At 38.2% G+C, this 23,742-nt stretch overlaps 3 protein-coding genes across 9 annotated transcripts; 2 read left to right on the top strand and 1 right to left on the bottom strand.

Moving 5' to 3' along the window:
• The first annotated feature begins 2,738 nt into the window (after positions 1 to 2,738).
• Positions 2,739 to 9,296, top strand: LOC111337811 (QRFP-like peptide receptor). 5 transcript variants are annotated; one of them, XM_022944191.2, is made up of 6 exons: positions 2,739 to 3,116; positions 3,225 to 3,332; positions 4,301 to 4,431; positions 4,876 to 5,146; positions 6,662 to 6,910; positions 7,938 to 9,296. In XM_022944191.2, exons 3-6 carry the CDS (start codon positions 4,325 to 4,327, stop codon positions 8,301 to 8,303), a joined length of 993 nt encoding a protein of 330 aa, XP_022799926.1. In that variant the 5' UTR covers positions 2,739 to 3,116; positions 3,225 to 3,332; positions 4,301 to 4,324; the 3' UTR covers positions 8,304 to 9,296. The 5 variants fall into 5 exon arrangements, with proteins under 5 accessions (XP_022799926.1, XP_088607703.1, XP_088607702.1 ...); XM_088751577.1 differs by having other exon boundaries at positions 2,739 to 3,375; XM_088751576.1 differs by having other exon boundaries at positions 3,225 to 4,431.
• A 975-nt stretch (positions 9,297 to 10,271) lies between these two features.
• On the top strand, positions 10,272 to 17,967 carry LOC111337044 (galanin receptor type 1-like). Of its 2 annotated transcripts, none has more exons than XM_088751572.1 (2): positions 10,272 to 10,628; positions 15,342 to 17,967. In XM_088751572.1, exon 2 carries the CDS (start codon positions 15,380 to 15,382, stop codon positions 16,460 to 16,462), a length of 1,083 nt encoding a protein of 360 aa, XP_088607698.1. In that variant the 5' UTR covers positions 10,272 to 10,628; positions 15,342 to 15,379; the 3' UTR covers positions 16,463 to 17,967. The 2 variants fall into 2 exon arrangements, with proteins under 2 accessions (XP_088607698.1, XP_022799004.1); XM_022943269.2 differs by lacking the exon at positions 10,272 to 10,628 and adding an exon at positions 13,300 to 13,499.
• Positions 17,504 to 23,706, bottom strand: LOC111337033 (putative GTP-binding protein 6). Of its 2 annotated transcripts, XR_015998264.1 has the most exons (7): positions 22,879 to 23,706; positions 21,244 to 21,470; positions 20,526 to 20,734; positions 19,850 to 19,995; positions 18,985 to 19,161; positions 18,670 to 18,850; positions 17,881 to 18,023 (listed from the first exon to the last, which is right to left on the bottom strand). XR_015998264.1 is itself a non-coding variant. In XM_022943258.2 (6 exons), exons 1-6 carry the CDS (start codon positions 23,568 to 23,570, stop codon positions 17,897 to 17,899), a joined length of 1,578 nt encoding a protein of 525 aa, XP_022798993.1. In that variant the 5' UTR covers positions 23,571 to 23,704; the 3' UTR covers positions 17,504 to 17,896. The 2 variants fall into 2 exon arrangements, 1 of the variants encoding a protein (XP_022798993.1); XM_022943258.2 differs by lacking the exon at positions 18,670 to 18,850 and having other exon boundaries at positions 17,504 to 18,023; positions 22,879 to 23,704.
• Between the last annotated feature and the right edge of the window lie 36 nt (positions 23,707 to 23,742).

Here is a 23,742-nt window from a genome sequence, read left to right on the forward strand (position 1 = left end):
ATTAAAATTTTACGCATATGCTACACCTTGGTTTACCCTGAGGCTCAAACCACAAGTGCTCTAAACATTGTACTAGAACATGTAAAAACTGGCTTGGGTAATTAAGTTTGCCCTTAATTGATACGAACTCTCTGAACTCTCCCTTTCAGGGAGAAATCAGTAAAACCGTCAGCTAAAGAGAACATCACAGTACCAAATGTTATCCGCATGATAACACCAGAGTCTATGGTCAAGTAGTGTTTGACCTATTCACAGGAATTTGGCTTCTCTCCGCTGAGCCGAGGAATAGTCTTGAGAACCTTGACTGTTTGTTTCGCCTCTGTACGAAAGCCTCTTCAAGGTCTCGATTGTATAAGTAAGTAAGGGAACAAAGGAGCGGCTGAAGTCTGCAAAGCGTTATCTTAAGATCGAAATTGAAAAAACTTTATGATATGCATATATAAAGATCTCATCAAACAGGTTCAAGCATGAAAAAGACGCTTGTCCTAAAGTATATGTTTTCTGCAAACGTGATATGATGACATCATTAGTAACGTCACTACGTCTAAAAGGGCATTTTATCTCAGTGCGAGGACAGGCACTGATCAGCACTTCACATATTTGAAACAGAAATCTTATACAGCATTTAGAAATTCCAGTTTGCCTGAGTGATAAAAGTGGGAGACTAGATCGGTGGATATATATTTTCGGTGGATATATATTTTCTTTGTTGGAGCGTACAGAAACTTAACCTAACGTGTTGTTAAATGTTTTCAAGAAGATACACTCTAAGCGACCTTCAGGTTGTTGTCTCTGGTCACGTGACTAGAAAGCTCGAATTTGTTTAAAAGACGGCTTAAAAATTCCATTTTTCCTCGTTACTGAAGCATATTTTCTTTCATGTGTTCACCTAGGCAAATAAAAGGTGATAATCTTAAACTAACTGATATTGTCTTTGCAGGTGCACGTTTCGAAGCAATCCAACATTCCAGACCATTGCAGAGCGTATGCCCTGAGTAATACAAAGAACAAGGATTATCAGATGACCTGTCCACATGATCATCTAGAAACCTGCGATCGTTGTGAGTTGCTCGTGTCAGTTCTGGCTGATAAACACGACGCTCTTGAGAAGATGTTTGATAGCCATGTGTCACGTGACGTCATAGAAGAGTTGGCCTCTATTGACACAATCTAATATTGATCACTCCAGTTGGATTCGAATGGTGATTTTTCCTACAAATTTAAATAAATCTGATATGCTCATTAGAATTTTAATGATCAAGAATGGGGGATACCGAGCTGGATTTTTTGTCAGAAGATGCCTGGGAACAAGATTAAAATTTATTTTCTGGTATTAATTTGCTTAATTGCCTCGTATGAAAGACCAATGTGTTTCCAAAACGGGAGAGAAGTCAGTGTAAAGTTTTTATCTTTGCTCAGTATTTCAACTCAAAACTATATTTCACCTCTCCCACCGATGTTCTTATACAAGTTGTCATATTCTTCCGATTAAAGGCATCCAAAAACAGTAACATACTAAGTAACATTGTGACTGGAATTACATCTCATGTCTGATATCTTTGTCTTGCTTTAACAAGCTATATCTAACGATTCTAGCTCTAATTGTGACTGAGAGTTCTTATCTGAGACCAGTGGTGTATATTTTCTCATCCCATCTTTTCTCTTTTCATGAATCATACGCCTTGGAAATTTCTAGGTGAAGTGAATGGTTTACATCACATCTTCATTGCAATTATTTACGGATTGGAAAACGTTGTTTTAACATATCAGGCTTTCTCATTTGATTCAATAGGACTCAGTAGATAAGACTGCCTTAAATTTCAATGAATGCGTTTAAACCTGTACTCTCAGAAATGACTGAATTCTCAAGTGAGGCTTCATAACACTTGGGAATGGTCGATTTCTCTTAATTCAAACTTTGCAAGTATTTAAATAACTTAAGCTCGGCAAATGAATATTGTTGTCGATCGGACGTCATTTTGGAATTGATATTCTTGAGCAGTCGATCAGAAATAGATCACTGGAGATATTACATCAATACCAATCTAACTAATAGTTTATTCGGAATTGAGACCAATGGAAAAATAATAATAATAACAGGGTTTTGTTGTCGATCGGACGTCATTTTGGAATTGATATTCATGAGCAGTCGATCAGAAATAGATCACTGGAGATATTAAACCAATACCAATCTAACTAATAGTTTATTTAGAATTGAGACCGACTAAGCACTGAGATGTGGTATTATTTTTGTAACTAACAACAACATCTGGGTGAACTATACAAGGAAAACATATTTTCGAAGCCTTAATGAAGGAATTCTGCAGTTTTGGTCAGCGATAAAATGTCTCTTCAAATCGAAATAAAGTCGGCTTGGGTGCTGACCTTTGCTCTGATGTAAATACCTGCAGCGTGTATGTGGGTCACACTCACGTCAACATTTATGTCGGGAAAGCTATGCACTGCTGGTTTGTAATTAACGTTTACTTCTTTTACACTGTGAGATTTTCTTTTAATGTTTTTACTATCAAAAACAGTTTAAGCTTTGCAAATCTGTTGGGCAAAGCATGACGCAAATAGGGCTATCGAGAATTACCACATATGACCGCCTCTCAACAAAAAGATACGCACTAGCGGGATATGGGCCCTACTTCGAAAGGAAGCAGTGCTTTCCAGTGACGCTGAGGCAATATAGGTTGTTTTTTCCGAAATCGCTGCACAATGCATATATAAGCCTGGTAACCTAATAACTTGAGACATTAATCAACTCTACACGTTTCTGTCAAGAAGGGTAAAGCTTATGTGAGCAGCATCTTGGTTCTTTAGGTTGGTTCTTTTGGGCTCTGATAATTCACTCGGGAAACCGATTGACAGGAAAAGTACGCTAAATACTGAACATCTTGAACGTACTTAAGTGCTTTTTCCTTTTTGGAAAGTTATTAGACTCTGTCTTATACCGTCAGTAAAAGGTGTTGGACAAAATGACATCAAAACGGTAGAAGGAACTTTACGTTGATGACTGACCGATAGTTTCAACGATACTAAACACTGGAACGGAACAGAAAAGATCCTGATAACTAAAATACGCCGAAGTGTTTGCGGATATATCACATCAAGTGAGTTATTCACGTGGATTAGCGAGGGAAGATACAATTATTCTGTAGAAACTAGAGTTTAAGCTCTAGTTAATATTTTGCATTTCTGGATAACTCTTTTGTTTGCAGTTGGAAATTTCGTTTGTACAGCCATCCTTTGTTGACAGCTGAGACTCCGTAGATCGAGCTGATGAGAAAAAGGCACAGCGAAGGAAAGGGATATAAATACAGGAAAAAGTAACCACTTGTTTTTAATATCAGTTGGAGCACGTAATACAGGGTATTTATAAAAGGCCTTTGTAGTATTTTGTGGACGGGATAAAAAATGTTTGTTTATTTTGCTGTTTCGAATTGTTGCTCGCTGTCTAAGACCAGAAGTAGCGTAAAAATTTTTCCTTATCGACCAAGTAATGAGATGTAAGGTGGTGCAAAGAGAACGATGCAGCTGACTCAAAATTTTTTGGAAAAACGTCTAAGAAAATGCAGTGTCTGAATGGAAATAAAAATCTGACATGATAAGCAAGGGTTTGAGTTTGAGAAATTGGCACTTAAATTTCATAATTTGGTAAGTGTTTTTCTTCTTAAGGTAATGGCAAAAAAAAAAAACTCAACTGAAATAAGTTATTGGGTTTAGTTTGCAGTAAAATCAATATCAAAACTGCGTGCTTTTTATCTTTATATCTATATTTTTTTAAAGCTAATTTTATCAAACTTTTTATCGTAAAAGATTGTCATGACAACCATTTTGTCTGACGTCTTTCGAAAGTTACTTTAACTTACATTAACATACCAACCCATAAAATTCACAGCATACCAGCTGAATAACTTATTTGGCATAAACCTGAAAAACCTGACTACGTCATTGTGATGTGGAGGCCCTCTCCACGCACAGGTTGGGCGTTTGTGGGGAGGGGGGATAACCGCGGTAAAAGTAGTTACCACCGAATTGGAATAACAATAATAGAATTGCCTCAGTCTTGCAGAAAGCCTTGGCTCTAAAAGTATTAAAGCAAACCACCACCATGACATGAAACGGTTTGGTTTAGTCTGGTGACGTCCTCTTTCTCTTGATCTTTGAAGGACATGAATTGCAGTGATCAAGGGGAAAATTGTATCTTGGTTCATTTGTGCTTGACATAAGACCATTTAAACTGCAGTATACAAAATAACTTGACGCTGCCTCTTGTTTGTTTGTTTTTTTGTAGTTACAAAACTCTGACACGTGAGTCATGGCATTTGAGATAATCGTAACAACAATACTCCTCATATTCTGCTCAGTGGATATCGTGGGGAATTCTCTTGTTTGTGCGATAATATGGAAAAATAGAAATCTCAGGTATATTCAAAAGTTGCACACAGTAAAACATCTCCATTAAGGAATATCTATTTTAAAGACGCCTCTCCAGTAGGCGCTGCTTCTAGCGGTCAAGATCAGACCGATTATTCTAAGAGCTGCAAAAAGAGTAAGGTGTAAACGCAAAACATTTAATCCAAAATAGTATGTGAAAGATGGCAAATGTTTCAGCTCGGTAAAAAGTAAAGATCTAGATAGATATTTTGTCTTCTTCTCACGAGCCTGGGACATGGGGAATATCTGAGTCCGTTAGAGGATTTGAACCTCTGTACCTCGGCAGTTGAGCATCGAGGCGCGGAAAGTCTGAGGTTTTATACCCCACGGGAATTTTGCGACGTTTTCTAACTAAGGAAGCCAATTTTATAAGCGAACTCAACACCCTCTTGTCAATACTAATCACGCCTCTGCATATTTTACTCACCGCAGGGCCCCCATTCATATTCTCCTTTTTAACCTTGCTGTGGCGGATGGTGTCTTTGCATTGCTTATTACTCCAAAACTTATTGTGAGTCTCAATATAAAGCACCCAGAGGGGGTGGCTGGTACAGTTTTATGCCGGGTGATAACTGGTGGAGCTTTCGCATGGTATGCAGCAATATGTGCCATATTCACTCTGGTTGCAATTGCCGTCGAAAGATATTTTGCAGTCCATGATCCGTACGGCAAGAGATGGAATCTCTCGAAACGGAAATTAAAGGTTTGTTCTGTTTCGGTTTTTCTGCATTGAAAGTTATGACGAAAACGTTCAACAACTCTCTCGCGAACAATATTCGTGCACTGGCATTAACAAGCACATGACTCGGGATAGGTGTTAGGAAAGTCTCAGTCCCTCTTGTAAAACTTACTGAGTTTGGTCTAATAGGAGCAAAGATCGGTGCGAAGATCGAAATGGCAGACCAAAAAGAATTAGCCCAAGTTAACTGGTCAAAGTCTTAAAGGTGAAAACCGAGAAAGATCACCAAACCGAATATGCAGCTATGTCAAGTGTAATTGTAGCCCAAATATCCCTTGCAATCTAGATCACTTTCATGTGCAAAACGGCTAGAAATGACCGTAAGCAAAGTGGATTATACTAAATGAGATTACTGCAAATGTTTCATATCCTGTGAACTTTTTTATATACCTCGCGCACCTGTTCTTTGCAACCTCCGTAGTTGGATGATGTACATAAGAAACCGTATGAACGAAGGAGCATTTTGTGATTATCGGCAAGTCCTATGGGTGCCGGCCAACAAACTTACGGAATCACGGAATACGCAGGCAGTTCATGCAATTAATAATGGTGATGGGACTGAGTGGAGTCTAATTATGTCTGTAATCATGGGAGTGATAAACAAAATTAATAATAATTATTAATAACAATTAATAATGGTCATAGGACTGAGTGGAGTCTAATTATGTCTGTAATCATGGGAGTGATAGACAAAATTGGACGACCGCGAGGTGGGAGTGCGATTTGTCAATAACGAGCAGGATTATGTTCAGAATTGGAAGACACAAAGTCCTGTCGCCGATAAATCAAAGCTATGATAAAATATGAGAAAAAAGCCAGATATCGTTTATACATTTTAAAACTTTATACATTTTACATTTTATACGTTTATACATTTGAAAAACGACAAAAGGTAACTCGGCAACAACAGTTTGCGCACGTGTACATGACGCATAAGTCCAATCAAACGTGCATGATTTGTACACTGTTCAATTAAAGGTATGAAGCTTTGACAATGGCATTGTTAGTGTCACCGACATCATCATCATCATCAGAAATTGGCATCGTCACTATTATCATTATTATAATTATTGTTAGTATAATTTCAGAGCTGAGCAAAGAGTTTCCTGAAATCTGATTGGTCGAGCGGTTCCTTACATGACGCTATATAAACCGCTCAACGCGGTTTATATAAAATGTTAAAATAAAATGTTAATAAATATTACTAAAATGTTATGATTTTAGAAATTTCTCTGTTGTTCAGCTCTAAAATTATACTAAAACAAATATTCGGTGAATATTGTCTAATAATCCCCTCGACTTCGTCTCGGCGATTATTCGACGATATTCACCTCGCCTTCGGCGAATATTTGTTAAATATAATTGATATCATTAATAGTATTATTGATAGTATTATGATTACAAACTATGTGCATATTTTTTCCATGACAGCGAACGATTTGTTTTCGAACTCTTAAATTTTGAGCTATTTCATTGCAGGTGATGATAACAGCCTTCTGGGTCGGCGCCGGGATAGTTTGCATCCCTAACACCATGTACATGAAGCTCAATGATGGTCGTTGTTATGAAAACTTTCCTGAAGAGTGGACCAACACTGCTTATACTTTGTGGATCACCATCCTAGTATTCGTTGCATTGTTATTGATGGTAATACTGTACTCCAGAGTAGTGCGTACGTTATGGTTTAAACCAAATATCGTTGCCAATCCTGTGTCGTCTCAGCAAAAGGTAAATACTAACAAAGAAGTGCGTTATAGTGATAAATGATGTAATCCCATTTTTATGGTTTTCTTTCTTTCTCTTTTTTCTCGTTTTGAGATCTTCAACTTTTATTCGCGAAAACATTTTTCGTAGCTAGCATGACGCAACTATTCGTATCAGGCTGGGACAGACAGCTTACATCTTCTACTTTACAAACGGGACTGTCAGCGTGATACTCAATGAGTTTTCTTGGTAAATTTCAAATCAACTTGATAACTTTCTTGGCTAAGTCCAAACACCGCTAAGACAGTATAAACAGTTCATGTGCTCTTGAAACCGAGTGACACCTGGCCACGAAATATTTTTCACAAGTATTTGACTTCCTTGGTTAATAAATTCAAAAGTGTTTTGTCTTTTGCGCTCGTTGTCGCTCACGTTGTTTTTCCTTTTTCGCTTTCTTTTTATGTTTTAATGTTGTTGTTGTTTTGTTTATTTTGCATTTGTTTGTTTTCGTTTCTTGTTATTTTTGTCTTTGACCAAGATCGGCAGCAAGATTGCCAGATATTACCTTAGTCCTTCAAGTTTATTCTGTTTCCAAGATTAGAAGTAGACCGAATCAATGTCCAGTCATTCTTAACAAAAACTTTTAGGCTACACAAGACTTATTATTTAGACAAAAGATTACATTGCATTGACGAAAAGTAAAAGGGGGATATTCGTCATGTTTTCTTTTTTTCATTTTTTGAATGTCTTCTTAGAGGCGTGCGCCCAAGTTTGTGTCTCCGCTAAATTGGCTCCAAACCACCGTATGATTGCCGTCGTAAAATGATTAAAAATATCTCGCCTCTGTAAAATCCTGTACTCAGTTACTGCTCTAAAGATAGCGTCCGACGGTAGAAAAAGAAAGATAGAGGAACTGCTCAGAACTATTTAGTAAAATGCTAATTAAATAAATGAGTACCGCGGGGTTTAAAAATTCAGAAATCTTGGTCTTAATCACGTTCCTTCTTTTGTTTAGAAATATTTCATTTTTTAAACACTTTTCAATCCGTAGGGTGTAGAGAAAGTCCGCAAACGGGTCACCTTAATGGCTGTGATTGTCAGTGTCATATTTGGAGTCTGTTGGGGCACAATCCAGGTTCTCTACACCTTGCATAGCCTCAAGGTTTTTCAGTTGAGTCCTGTCGTTATCGCAATTTCCAACATTCTGGTATTGTTTAATTCTACCATCAATCCCTTTGTGTATGCCCTGCTCAGCGAAAACTTCAGACAGAAACTCAAAGGAATGGTTCCACGCCCAAAGGCTACTACTGTTCATGCCACAACGGAGCTTCAGAACATCGAAGTTCGCATTGCAACAGATAAATCAAACATCCCTGATGCTTCGACCAACACATCGACATCCGCTAGCCAGGAGTGAAAAAAAAAACTTTTTCAAGTAGTGCTTTCATCAAAACTGAGCACGTTATAAGTATATTTTAAAAACTGGCACTTAGGAAATTAATCGTCTTTTTTGTTTGTTCGTTTCGTTTTGTTTTGTTTTTTTTTTGCGGAAAGCTTTACTAATCGTTAAAATTAAGAATATGCAATCAGATAGAACGTTTTAAGTTTATTTTAAAAACTGGCACTTAGAATAGTTTTGTTTTTTCCGCGGGAAGCCTTACTAATCGATTAATTTTTAATTTAAGAATATCTATGACCAAAAGAAAATAAGTCTCCAAGTAATGTGAGCATTAATTTCTCTGGATATATGATAACACAAGATAAATCATAAGAAACTATAATTAACTTTGATGTGTCCTTTGAAGACGGCGTTGTAAAAAAAAAAATGTTGTGTGGTGATGGATTCATACAGATTTTTTACCCATTAAATGATGTTTAGGTTAGACTATGAAAATTGAAATGTATTTGTTTCCAAAGGCCTCGCCTTAAACATGTCATTTTGGCTGTCGCGAACACCTTGCAATTGGGCTCATGAGCCCTGAAGTTGAAGGAAATAGCCTGACATATCACAGTTTAACAAGATGCAGAAACCTGACGAGATCGCGCTCCTTGTACTGTTCGATACACTTGAGAAACAAATATACGGATTTGGGCTCCTATGCGAATTGCGTGGTTGAAAAAGCCATATTCTGTATACCTTGAGTATATACCTTTGAATATAAACCTTGTACTGATGGATTCTTCTAAACAGGGTTTATATTCTAAGGTATATATTCAAGGTATTTATAATAAACGCGAAAAGGCGTCGAGTAACTGACGATCTCTCAATTTTTACCGTAGACGGCTGGTCTTAATGGTAGCTGCTTTGATAGCTCCCAATGTGTGGTTAATAATTATTTAAGGTAGAGTATTAATTTGTAATAGTTCGGAGCTTTTTACACTTGAACTATTAAACTAATTGGAAATATTGCATTTGCTTAATCTTCTGTAATGGTTCCGGCTGGAAAAGCGTGGTGGCCAAATGGTCATGGCGCACTAGTACAGGTGTGCAAATGAGTGGAGGCGAATTTAAAACGGGAAGAAACCATGTGATGGATTAGCATCCCATCCCGAGGGGGAAGAGAGAGTACAAATATTTCGTCGATTGGGCTACTGGCCTGACGCGCGCAGACTTTTTTTAAATTCTAATACGTGCATATGCATCTCCATGAACAGTGCCGGTAAGTGTTTATTTTTGGGACCCTCAGAGAAAAATTTCGTATTAAATTGTTTAAATAAGTTGTGAATTTATCATCACTTTTTTATCATCAATATTCTTATTTATCCATTAATTTACTTTTGTTTTTTTTTTTAAATTGTTATTTTTCGATCATTCCGGGTATTCTGAGTATTCCGGTTCCGGTTCCGGTTCCGAATTCCGGCATTCCCTATTTTCCAAACTACCCAAAAACACTGTGTCACTGCTACTAATTTATATGCAGACTAATTTGTCGCAGGGACAACTTGAAGACTGAAACTTAATTTTAAATTTCCCTAGCATGTACTTGACTGACGCTGCGACGCAACGTGTTGAGGTGATTAGGTACTTTTGGAGTTCAAGCTGTGCTTTGAGAGATTTAAAATTTCATTAAAAAAAAAAGCTAACTGTGATCGGTAGAGTAAACATACTCAAGTTTTCATTGAATTTGCTGCTTGAAACCTCGGGACGGAATTCGAAGCTTTTAAACACTAATTACTTTCCAAAACTAGCTACTTCTTCGCCACACGAAATTTCCATGATTTCAGACGCTCTGTTACTACTTTCAAAGAATAACAACGATTTTAAGATCTCCACATCCTGGCCATGAAAACAAGAATATAAGTAATTGAAGACAGAAAATCTAATCTATTATGATGACTTTTATAACAACACTTCAGTCTGACGGAAACATTGTCGACAATGACGTATGTCTCAAGGGTCTAAAGCAATTTGTTTAAATAGTTCCAAGGACACGTTCAAAAGTGTTCAAAGAAACTAAGAAGGAGTTCTGTTCGAGAAAATGGTCTGAGTGTAGGCCTTTTGCTTTTCAATCGGAATATTAGGTTCTGAATCATTAACATTTACCGACTGCCAGCGATTCAGAATTCCACAGAGATTCCTGCTGAGCAACTTTAGTATTTGTGTTAGCAATCGACTGTCAGCTTATAAAATTGTTGTTGCGGCAAGATTTAGTCGGCACGATTCAGGATTCATCACCGAAGCTTTTTTTCCTCTCGCCTTTGAAGCTGAACTGTGACCAAGTGAAACTTTTGATCACATCAGGTAAGCAAAATACTTGAAATCTTGTTCACCTTTCGGAACTTGGTCCTACTTGATGATATTTTTTCTTATTAATTTTGAGTTTATTGTTGATGCAAATCATGCAATTACTGATCATGATAAATAGCTTCAAAGATCTGTGCCTCTCTAGGGATTTTTCCAAACGTTATATGAATGCATTAAATAGCTTCAAAAACCCGTGCCTCTCTACGGATTTATCTAAACGTGATTTGAATGCATTAAAAGTTAATTACATACAGAGGGGGAAAGTGCTCCTTGTTCGGCTGCTGTTAAAGTTCAGAAAGCTTTTCCTTGAAATGCCGCCCAAACGCGTGTCTCGAGAGCTAAAAAATGCGAAGGAAGAGAACGATTATTTGGATAGTTGTGTTCCAAGGGCTACTTGCTATGCCACAAAGTGAGCTTACAAAAGTTTTGGCGAGTGGCAAAGTTCAAGAAGAAATAAAGACGCCAACTGGGAGGAAATAGGATTTAGAGTTGAAGTTGAGAGTATTCAAAACTGCACAATTACTTTTGTGAACAATAGGAAATTGTAAAAGAACGAATTTCTGTTCTAACAAGAATTTATCAGGAAAATAAACTTTGATGTTGACTGTGGTTTATGTTTTTGTATGCTGCCTTTTGGGGAATAATTTGGTATTATAATTAACGTGATCGTTATATAAAGATCATAGTAATCATATTTTCATTAATAATTCAGTGATGATTTCGTTGTTTATGAATTGTACCCCGATTCCCCCGAGACCGAAATCAAAACCCTCTCCGGGCCGTTTTCAGAATGATCATTCTATAAGGGCTATAAATTTCATACACGTGATCGATTTGCCTCGTGTGATAGGCTAATCAGCTCATGAATTATCATTGAGTCTTTGAATGGTAGAAAATGTATTTTACATTCGACGGAACTAAACTGTAAGTGGCAGTGACAAAGAATATATATATTTTGCTATTGGTATGTTAGCACGTGGGCCGTTATGGTGTTAAGTGAGTCTTTTGTTGTAAGGCGTGTTTAAAGTTTGACATTTGTAATGTATTCATCTCAGCTCTCGAACTTTTCTAGTTCTACGTTAAATTCTATCTTGCATGTAATTAAGCTGTTTTACCTCTAACCCCAGAGGTTGGTGCGCCTGCATTTGGATGGGGAATACGTTCCTATTTTTCTCATTAGGTTTTTTGGGTTTTCGTATCAGGCGGGGGCACAAAACGTTTTAGCCCGAGAGGTGATGCCAGACTAGTTGTTCCCTATTCTGTGTAACTTTGTCGGACGGCATTAAATACTCAGGCTCCTACTTCGAGCTGCACACCCACTCTTGTGTCTGAGTCGTGAATTTAAATAGGAATTAGACAATCTGTAATTCCTGCTTAACATTAATAAGAAAAATCGAAGGAACTCAAAACATTCCCGAAGACCCAAAACCCATACCGAAAAAGGAAAAAAAAACATTGATGCGAGGTCCATTATTATGTTTTATTAGAGCCGAATATTTTGGGGTTTCTGATTTAAAACGTGCAGCGTTTTTCACGTACAAATCGCTGTATTTCTACTTTTGTGTAAGAACGTTCGCATTCAGATGTACTCGTATAATGCCCTTGAGCTACCTGTTGTACTGATAATACATTTACCCCCAATTAGACTATGAATCGCCTTACCACCTTGAACGTGTGATTTAGTAACACACATTTGACTGCTTAATGGCCGACAACCGCATCGTTAGCCCGCAGGCTAAGCACATCAAGATGTAGTTTGTCTCCATGTACACGTGTTCTTTTTTGTTTTGTTAAGCTTTCCGCTAGAATCGAGTCAAGAATATAAGGAATGTAGTCTGTGTAGCTTGGGGGATTATTCTCACGGATGGCAAAAATAGTCGAGCAAATAGTGTAAATGGATAGAGTTGGTGAATTTTTTTTAGAATATGTCGATTTTTTTGTTTGCCCTTTTATGCCTTTTAGCTGTTTGTTCTTGTGTTATTGTTTGTGATTTGGCCACAAAAGAATTAAAGATAGTCCCAGTGAAACTCCCCAAGGTTCTTCCGTTTAATGGCCGAATAGTAAACTTAGATGAACCCTGGAAGCCTACCAGGAATGACAAACATAATTTGAACCCGCGGTGTATTACTTTTGACTGGGGCCGTTGTCGGAAGACACGACTGCTTAGTCAAATCTCAAAAAAAATTAATGAATGAATTGATAAAGCATCTATATATTTCTCACGTCATTGCAGACAATGCTAGTTAAGGGAGCATATGCTGAGGAAACGGTCACGTAATCACGAGGCCGGTAACTTTTCAGTTGATTTCTGTCTGTTAAGCTATGAACGCGAACTAAATACTCAAAGACGATTTCTTCCGATAATATGTATCTTATTCAGTTGATATTTGGGGCGCATACACCTCTACGGTGTTTTGTTCCGCTTGTTCAATCTTCGAAAATATAGCGATATGAAGATGCGTCTCTGTTGTGCACAAGCTTGGTCTTAATGAAGCATCAAACAATAGATGGCTGTGTATATTAATATACAAAAAATTAATAGTAGACCATAGTCCCTCTTTCGAGAAAGGCACTTTTTTACGACGCGCAAAAACCACTCAAAACTCGTGACATGGAGTTATTAAAATAAAATTCTAATTGTTGTCCATGTTCTTTATAAAACAATACAAAGCACTTTTGTTGTCGCCGTGACATGTGCACCTTTCAAACCACAATGTAAATGAACTCTTAGAAGTAGAAATATTTGCACGAAACTGGAACTTGAAAGCAGAGGCTACTACTCTCTCAGCATTTTGCTTAGAGTGGGTGGCTGGATAGAGCACGATCAGTCATTATCAAACATTTACACGCCACATAATCACGGGGCCGGTAAGTTTTCAGTTGATTTCTGTCTGTTAAGCTATGAACGCGAACTAAATGCTGAAAGATGATTTCTTCCGATAACATTTATCTTGTTCAGTTGATATTTGGGGCGCATACACCTCTACGGTGTTTTGATCCGCTTGTTCAATCTTAAAAAGTATAGCGATATGAAGATGCGTCTCTGTTGTGCACAAGCTTGGTCTTAGTGAAGCGTCAAACAATAGATGGTTGTATATATGGTGCTTAATTTATGAACATCTTTACGTAGAAGAATTATTTCTGCTTGTTGCACAATTCGATCAAATTCGATTCCCGTAAGCACTTATAATGACTGAACTGGCAGTAAAAAGAGTTCAAACTAAGCTCAGCGAGTATACATCTCTTCCCTATTAGTCACTGGGTTATTTCCTCTGAAATAGAGATGTAGAAAAATGAAAAAAAAGAAGGTCGATGCATAGAAAAGTTGCTAATTTCCGTTTTAAGGGTCATGCATATTCAGAAAGGTACTGGAAGTCTTAAACGAAAGAAAAACCTTTTAAATTAATTACCAACGTTCTCCGTCAGAGAATAAGAATCTGGAATTTAGGGATTTTTCACGAATTTTGAATATCTTTTGTTTTGAGGCAACTTCTAATCCTTTCCATTTTGTTCTCCTCCAAGTTATCGCTTTTCGTGCAGTTTTGGTATAAATCTTTTGAGCATAGCGCGCTGGTTTTACGCTCAATGCCTCGCTGCAGCCCGGAGCGATGTTAACAAAACCTGTCATTGGCGTATCTTATCAGAATATCTTGTCAATTGAATCTGCAGTTGCGGTTTGATTGATTTATAATGATGGTGCAATTAATCAGAATGTTCAAAACCATTGAAAATTCAAACATTTATCAATTTTTGAAAAAAAAAAAAAAAAAAAAAGAAAATGGCGAAGGGTCCTTTATTGGCCTAAACCATTTTCCTAAGATTGGAGGGACTGCGATTTGTTGACTTTTTCTACGTGAAAAAAATATATATATTTATGAAAATCTTTTAGTAAGGCAAAGAGAATTTGAATCATTTTAATACAAAGCATAACGATTAAATTACTTTGACTGAATATGATTGAAAAACAATTTAACAATTGGAATTCTACAGGCCAGTATCACGCACCCAGTTTCGCGTGCGGTGTGGAGTACTTATTGACTTCGAACGTTCCTTGAGTTCTTCCACTACTCTTTCTTGGTTGAACTCATCCCTTTTTATTCAGAAAAAGACAATTAAAGAAGATTTTGAAGATATTAGATATAGATTGTTTTGACGTGCATGTCAAAAAACATCTGGCAATATCGTCACAAGATTCTGTGGACAATATGCTAAACTAATTGGCAACGTAAAAAACAGTAAGCGCACGTACAAACACGACACTTTAATTTCTTTCTTCGAGGCTTTCTTTCCAGCCAAGTTTGAAACTGCATTACAAATTTTAAGACTGTAATGTAATATCAAATCTTAAAAAGTCAGGATAGTGAAATGATCATCAACATAAAATCTTCTTAGATACGAAACAGACCAAGAAAGCAATTTTCCAATTCACATGACTCTAAAGAATAATAAAGGAGAAAGTCACTCCAGTAAGTTACAAGACAATGAGACTTATTCAAGCAATGTATCGTCCTGAAGTATTGTATTGCTTAACTCAAGCTGTAAATTATGTATAACTCACAGTCAGTAGTGCGAATAACGTAGGCATTGTCTTGTACCGTGGTGCATTGTTTGTTGTATCAATATTAAGTTAACATCATTTCTTTGGTTATATATTACGATAAGACATTTCTTCTTGTTTTCAAACGGGAACAATACCATTTTTATCTTCAGGAAAACAGCTTTTTCACGGAGAGGTATGATTTAAAAGAATGACGAACAACTCTACGACAGACGTTACTTCAGCTACTATGACCTACTTTGGCGCGGAACCAATACTGCAGTTGACTCTCACTAGTTTCATTGCATTGGTTGGTATGTTAGGGAATATCCTCACCTGCGTCACACTGATGAGCAAACACCAACCCTTCAAATCACCCATAAAGCAGTATCTGATAAGCTTAGCTGTGGCCGATATGGGAATTCTCACTATAGCCTATCCCATGGTAATCATCAGAAGTGAGATTAGCTGGCCGTTTGGTGAGTATGTTTGCAGAATCATTTTTCCTTTGTCAGATGTATTTTTTGGCGCGTCAGTATGGGCAGTAACAGCTGTTTCCATGGAAAGATGGCGGAGAATATCGGCAACTCAAACTGTACCAACAATGTCGACATCGAGATGTGCAATGAAAGTCGTTGCAGCCATTTGGATTGCGTCGTTTTTGGTAACTTCTACACCATTTTACATTATGATTGAATTTATTGACACTGGAAATGGAAAATTGTGTCTCTATCATTGGGGTAAATATGACAAGTTTCACGAAGTGTACTCCATCGTGTTATTTTTGTTCTGGTTTGGAGTTCCAATGGGTGTAATTTTGTGGAACTACATTGTATTAAGAGGGAAACTCAAAGAAAGCACGACATTTATCGTATACTATTACAAGTCAGTGGATAGGGAATCTACAAGCTCGTTCACAGCTACATCACGTCAAACCTTTTCAAGCCTCAGCAGCACAAGTAATGCACCGGTCTGTCGCAGATTAAAAGAAAACAAGCAAGCCCAACGTGTACTCACTCCTGTGGTCATTGTGTTTGCAATTACAATGCTTCCTTTGAACTTGTTGTATCTGACTCTGGCCTACTGGCCCAGTTTTGCTCAGATGCCTTTCTTCCACAGCCTCGCTTATCTGTGCATTTTGCTAGTGGTGGTCAATTCGTCTTGTAATCCCATTATTTACGAGATGGTGAGCAGGAATTTCAGAAATTCTTTGCGGGCCGTTCTTGAGGGGACCTGCAGGAAACCTTCTTTTTCATCCGAGAGGGTGTCTTTTGAAAGGGAACAGGTGGTTTAGGACTTAACTTATCAATACAAGACGACATGTTTTCGAGATCAGCCCTACTGTACCCTGTAAATATGTTTAAAAAGAAATTTAACTAAGTAGATACCATCAACTAAGAGCGAACTTGGGCATTTCACGAAAATGTCAAGATTCTAAACAGTTTAGAGCAATTTTGTTTGAGTGTCGGGGTAACTCGCAATTAGTTTGGTTTTGCTTTCTTTCGCTCTGTGCTTGGGCTTTCACATGCCTGATTGCGCCTAGAGAAGATAATTTATACCAACAGAAAAAAATGTAATTATTTTCTCTCGTGCTTACTTGAAGTGGGTATGTTTGTCATGACAGTAATATAACGAGTTGTCTCAAAGGCGCCAGTACATTCACCCCTTACAGACGAGAAACTAGTTCTCGACATTATGAAAATTATCTCGATCCTGAGAAAGTGATTTGCTTTAGAACCAAGTATGTTATGACGATAATTTGTCAAATTGACAAAGAGTTTTAATGGAGTTTTGCTAGAGGCGGCGTGGCCGAGTGGTTAGGGTGCTGGACTTGAATTCCAGTGGCCCGGGTCCAAGTCCTCCACCCTGCCACTCACTGGATTTGTTCTCGGTTGCCCCTAGTTCAACTCCTCGGCTGCGCTCTGTAAATAGCTCACTAGTCGCTTCCTGCCAGTGGGGATTTTTAAGTACTTAGTTAAAACTACATTGTGGCTGAAAAGCCCCTATGGGGGAGCCTCAATTAACGTATATTATTATTAATGCACGCAGCGCGTCAAAATGAGTGGCCGGGGAAGAGAAATTGGTTCCCAACGCTCTCGAAATTACCCAGAGGATCCTGAGAACGAAGTATTTTGCGCTAGAAACCATGCGGTATCAATCATCAGAGGGCGCACCAATTAACATCTTGTTCTCTATTCGTGTCAGAATTAAAAAAGGAATTATACGCCTTGGGTTTGCACAATTTAGAGATACCTGGTGCGCGTTCATATCATGGGCTGGGAGCTTATATCCGGAAAGGTCATTCAGCGAAATAATTTAACGCATCGAGGCAATGTAATAACTAAATACACGTTTTTTACCTCAAAAGGAGAAACATTAAAAACGTACATTGAAAAAGAAAATGGATGACTTAATATTCTCTGTTGTTTGCGACGTCTGACCGTCCAATCGAGGGCTGTTCTTAATAGAGGGCTGAAGATGTCGACAGTGCCCATTCATTGGACAATCTGAGTGAATGTCATAATCAACGTCAAGTATGGAGGTTTTTGTCATTTAAGTCTTAAAATGGAGTCAGAGTGGACGGTGGAGGTAAAGGGCAGGGGAAGGGCCAGAAGTAATATTCACTCCCCACCCCAGCCCCTCTTCTCATTTTTGACCGTCACTCATCCCCTTGGTACAAAATTTCCGCTGCCATTTAAAACAAAGATGGCGGGCATTTTTCAGGCCTTTAATCAATCTTGCCAAACTTTGCTTGGTATTTTTTTCTCGCTGCCTCATCCATGACCACTGTAGCAACAATATTTCCTTCCTCGTCGGCTGATGTGTCCTGAACTGTTGTCTCATGGTAAAGCCAGCTACAACAAAAAGTCAAACAGAAAAGAAAAAAATTATGAAGTGAAAAAGTGACAGTCCCATTCCTACGCTTAATCTAGTTTGTCTAGAATGAAGCAAGTGAGGGCATGCAAGTAAGAGTATTTCTACCACTCCATAGGTGCATATTATGCAACCCCCAGTATTGTCGTTTAATAAAGGTAAACCTACCTCACTTGCTGTATATTGTCGTTTCTGTGGCTCTAAATGGCGAATGCTAGCGATTTGGTTGGTTTTGCGTGGACTGTTACTATACGTTGATTCTTATAACGTATAGTTAACAGTCGACACAAAACCCACCAAATCACTCAAATTCGCCATTTAGAGCCACAGAAATGACAATACACAGCAAGTGAGATAGGTTTACATTTATTTTGAGCTTTAATTCAGACATTTCATGATATAAGTTTCCGATAATAAGACTCTTCAATATTCTCCCGTACATTCCTTTAAATTTCGAATAAACAACCAGACTCGTCGCTTGTCTGGGCTCCCTGTGGGTAAACAGCACGGAAACGCTGGACTATGAGTAGTCCAGTGGTCAGTGCGCTGGACTCTGGGTTAAACGGCCCGGGTTCAAGTCCTGGCTGGGGCTTCACGTTGAGTCCTTAAGCAAGACACTTCACTCACATTGTTTCGTCTTCTCGGATAGGACGTAAAGCTGGAGGTCCCGTCTCTTACAGGGTAAGGGGTAAAAGACGTTAATTTCCCACGCACGAGATTACTGTGTGCTGGATGTCCTCCCCTGGGGTGGGTTGGGTGGGAAAACAGCAGGTCCACATCAGCTTATACAGTTGCCAATAAATTCAACCTGCTTGAACAAATAAACATGATGATGATGATGATGATGATGATGCAGGCTACGTTTATTGTAAACGTTGCTCTCAACTGTATTTATTTACTTCTCTGAAATTCAATATTTCTGACTGCTTTCCCATGTCTCACCTAAGCTGTGGTCCATCTGGAGGAAATACAAGTTTCTTGATCTGTCTCCCTGTTGATGCTATGATCCCTTTCTCGATCATTGCACGGAGCTCACTCAAGCCTGTTTTGTTTAACGCACTTATCTTGGTCTGTCTGTCGCTAAATACGCCGGATCTAACTTGCAATCCCTTGTCATCGCTAGAACAACGAAAAGAGACAGAAAGTGCAGGGATATTACATGTACGTTGCAACGTGTATCAATTACAAATATTATTTTAAATTATCCTGAAAATGGAAGGAGTGAACAGCTTTGAAGATCCAGACATTTACAAGCTAATTACTGTATGTATCCGTTGTTAGGAGGGGGGCATTGGGGCCTCTGGGAAACCACAAAACCGGAGAAAAAAAACCTCCAAAACCGAAAAACCGACGAAAAAAGGCAGCAAAACCGAAAACCACAAGTTAACTACTGTATGCATCCGTTATTTAGAAAAGACTTCAAAACTGAGTCAGAAATCAATTTTGAGTCCAGTCTTTTGCCCTCTGGTTGGGATGCATTTTTAACAAACGTGAATGGCAAGAGTTATGAGATTCTTTCCAACGGTAACCAAACTTCTTCTCAAACAAAAATAAACTTAAAGGGGTTGAAACTTTCAACTTCAATCCAATTAATTCCATCTCCTTTCAGGCCACTCCATGTTTAATCCAAATTTGTCCTGTAGTTTCAGTAAAATTTTTGGTACCTATTTAAATTCATTGTGTCCCTTCTAAAATGTAAAAAATTCGTATTCCTTACCCTCTCAATAAAAAAAGGGAAAAAAAGAGAGTTGATTTTCACTTATCAAGAATTGACTACACTCCCTTGCTCCTGTCACCCAACACGTACCAAAGATCAATCTTATTCTGTGCCTCTATCATGGTTTCTATCAAAGGTCCCTTAATGACAAGTTGTTTCTCAAGAACTGTCATGACATCATCGAGTTGCGCCTCACATTCTGGATGACTAACATCACGCACATGTACAACTAAATCCTGTGCGTAAAAGGAAAAGTAGAAAAGAATGTCAAATTGGAAAAAATTAGATAAATGAATATTCAATTGATCCAATAGTGTAATGGGATCAATGAAAAAGTTTATAACACACACATGTCAATCTACACAATAGCAATACACTGGAGTTACAAGAACCAAATGTTACAAATATATTCCCAGATACCAAGACAATCATCATTCAAGGACTAGAATGCTCCAGAAACCTTTGAATACACCTTTCCACAATTAAAAATTTTACATACACCACATTGCAATTCCTCAAATAAGTGCCTGGGTAGAACACTAGGGGGAGAGTGGTTATCCAGGTTTGGGGGGGGGGGGTAGGGGAAGGGGGAATGAAAAGTACTAATACTGCTTTCATGGTGCAGAAGCCAAGACCAGCTATGGCTTGCTAATTGCCATATTGCTTAAGAGCAGAATTCAGTCAGAATGATGTCATAAAAATGACTCAGTATATTTACAACACACCTACACATGTAGCATTTACAGATTAACAAGGCTAAACCTACAGAATCTAAAATATCTTCTAATGTTGCAGAAAAAGACTCCACAAGTTCTGGTGGCAGGTCAGACACAAATCCAACTGTGTCAATAAAGAGAACAGTCATGCCTGACGGCAGTTTCCCAGGATGTGCTGTCACGTCAAGAGTTGCAAAGAGCTTGTCTTCAGGCTGCATCTTAGCTTCATCTGTCAATGACTTAATCAAAGTGGTTTTACCTGCCATGTGAAAAAGTACTAAACTGTTCATCCACATCTAAAGTTACCAAAAAATAAAGACATAAAGACAAATTTGGTGGCTCTAACTTTTAGGCAAAAGTTTTCAAAGTATTTTAATTGACATTGTTCTTTGTTAAAGGATATCACAACAAACAAAATCAATTTACACAAAACAGAGATATGATAATTATGGCAAAATATTGTTTAAATTGAAAATGGCCAATTTATACATACTCTGTTCTTTTAAAAGACTTGCTTTCAATAACAGGAAAAAGAGGGTACACTTATTGAACCACAAATTCTAGTACAAGCATTTTCTGTAAACTTGAAGCATAATACTGGTATTCTAAATTTGTTCTCAGCATGCCCACTCCTAGTACAACTCAAACACAGGAAAAGGGATGAAACGTGTATAAATTTTGAAGGACTGATAAACTTGGAATTGATCAAGTTACACTCTTACAGAGCATATACAGCTGTGAATACAAATAAGATACATCTTTCACTACCTGCATTGGTGTAACCAACCACTGCAACAGTAGGTATATGTTTCTTTTGTCGCTCATGCCTAACATGTTCACGCTGCTTTCTGATGGCGTGTAACTTCTTTTTCAGTCTTATTTCACGTTCAAATAAGATCCTTCGCTGCTTTTCTAGGATTGTTTCTCCAGATCCTCCTATGGTGTATGTTCCACCTCTCTGCTGATCAAAACCCCCTGTATGTACCAATCTTGACCTGTCCATATATTAGACATGGTTACAGGTAGAAATACATGTAGCTCTAAATATGGTGAATACTAAGGAGCTCTTTCCAGTGACAGGTATCCTATACCAGAAATATTGTCCAATGTTGGGTGATGTACTTCGAACTTACAAACATGAAAATTGGTACAGAAAGAGTCTTGCTTCATACTTGTACAATGTACTTATGCCAACTCACTCAGCGCAAGTAATTTAAAATCAGCAGATTACTGTCAGTGCTAACTAAAGTTGGTTTTCCTATTGCTTTCAAAAGTCACAGTCACGCTACTGTGACTTTTGTGACTGCTGTGACTACTTTTTGTGACTACTGTGACTTAGTTCAAAGGATAGAGCACTGGACGGTTGTGTGGGAAGGTCGATGGTTCGAGTCCCGGCCAGACCAACACTCAAGAAGGATATGCTGCCTTTCTATAACATCAAGAAATGGTTAGATATTCTAGTCTTCTCGGATAGGGACGAATAAATGGAGGTCCCATCTCCTGCAGGGTTAGGGGTAGGAGACGTTAATTTCCCATGAACGAGATTACTGACTGTGTGATGGATGTCCTCCCCTGGGCTGAGATGGGTGGGTTTACTGGGCCCACAGTAATTGGCGCAAGCTGTTGTGGTGTCCCTGCCTGTCAGCGAAGCTAATAAACTAAACTAAACTAACTAAGCTACTGCAGGTACTCATAAAAGATTGCATAGGGATTTAAGTTCAGTTAGTCAATTGTTTAGCTCATTCATGCACCCTTCAGTCCTCATTTGTACACCTCTAAGTCATTTTCCTTTCTCATCCAGTGGTTCATTAGGGCAGTCACTCACAACTGTTCTGTTTTCTATACCAGACAGCCTCTCTGTTGATACAGTCAAACCTCAATTATCTGGAACTCGATTTTTCAATTATCAAGATTTGCTTTACTAGAACCATTATCCAGGAACATTTTTATTGATATTTTCAATTATCCTGACTATTGATTAACTGGACTATTAAGCCCTGTCTTCACGAGTCTGGACAATCAAGGTTTGACGGGAGTATGTTTGAGTATTATTTGATTTATTAGCTTAATTAAATTGACCATTTAACTCCCTAGATCTGATTATAAGTTCTTCGCTCTAGCTGCTATACATTTCCTTGTAAATTGGTCACAAGAATTTGGTGTTCACTGAAGCTAACAACTTCTACCTGATAAGTTTGAGTATTCTCATTACCTGTTTGCTGGATCATGTATGGATAATATAGAGAGAAGTTGTAGGTTAATCACTTCTACAAGTTAAAGGGTTAAATGAGGGCTATATTTTGTAATGAAATTAAGCAATTAACCATGCTATAATGAAGGCTACCTTCATCCTAAAAATTGTTTGTAGTCATGTTAAAAGTATGTGATTTAGACTGAACATACCTGATGTAAGGTAATTCTGCTAATTCCACCTGAATCTTTGCCTCTGCAGTTTTGGCTCTCTCCTTGAAAATTTGCAACACCACACCAAACCTGTCATAGACCTTAACATCCCAAATGTTTTCTAACTGTGTATGTTGCCAGTTATGGAGCCGATCAACATCAATTAATACACTGTCAAAGGGAGAAGAAGAATTTTTCAGTTCTCTAAATCTTTCATTGAGCTCCTCGATCTTTCCTTTTCTAAACAATGTTTTTCTGTCCACCCTTCTCACAGATTCTATACTTCTGCCAGCAACCTTCCAGCTTTCGATCGAATCCACCAGTGCACATGCTTCATCTAGTCGATGCTGGCTCGAGACGGCTCGGAAGCGATTTCTTCCCCATTTAAAATCGGGTTCTACAACGTAGACCTCGTGAAGTTTCCCCGCATCTATGTCGTGATGGTAATGGTGACGAGCTCGTAGATCCTGTAGTATTTCTGCACTCTCTGGGTGCTCATCGTCTACATCTGACGAAGCTGGAGTATCGCTGTGTTTAGAAAAGTTCCTTCTCTCATAAGGAAATGATGAGGTGATCCCCCTTGAACGCCGAGGGAAGAAAACCGCACGATTTGATAATGGCCGTGGGAGGCGAAATTCCAAGGACAATGATCGCAGCAATCGCACACCATGAGTTGAAAAAATGCGATGCATTTTTGCAAAGTGAGCCGTTCTCTAGGCTAAAGGTAAAAGCTACAGGCAAGAATTAAACCCAACCCTTAAGTTCACATCATTTGGACAAGATTTTGCAAGGCGTTTTTTCTAACTAGAGACTAGGGACTAGGCCGACTAAATCAATGAGACAATAACTTTGGTCAGCGTTTGT

This window comes from Stylophora pistillata, chromosome 3 (genome assembly GCF_964205215.1).
Source record: "Stylophora pistillata chromosome 3, jaStyPist1.2, whole genome shotgun sequence".
Classification (NCBI taxonomy): domain Eukaryota; kingdom Metazoa; phylum Cnidaria; class Anthozoa; order Scleractinia; family Pocilloporidae; genus Stylophora; species Stylophora pistillata.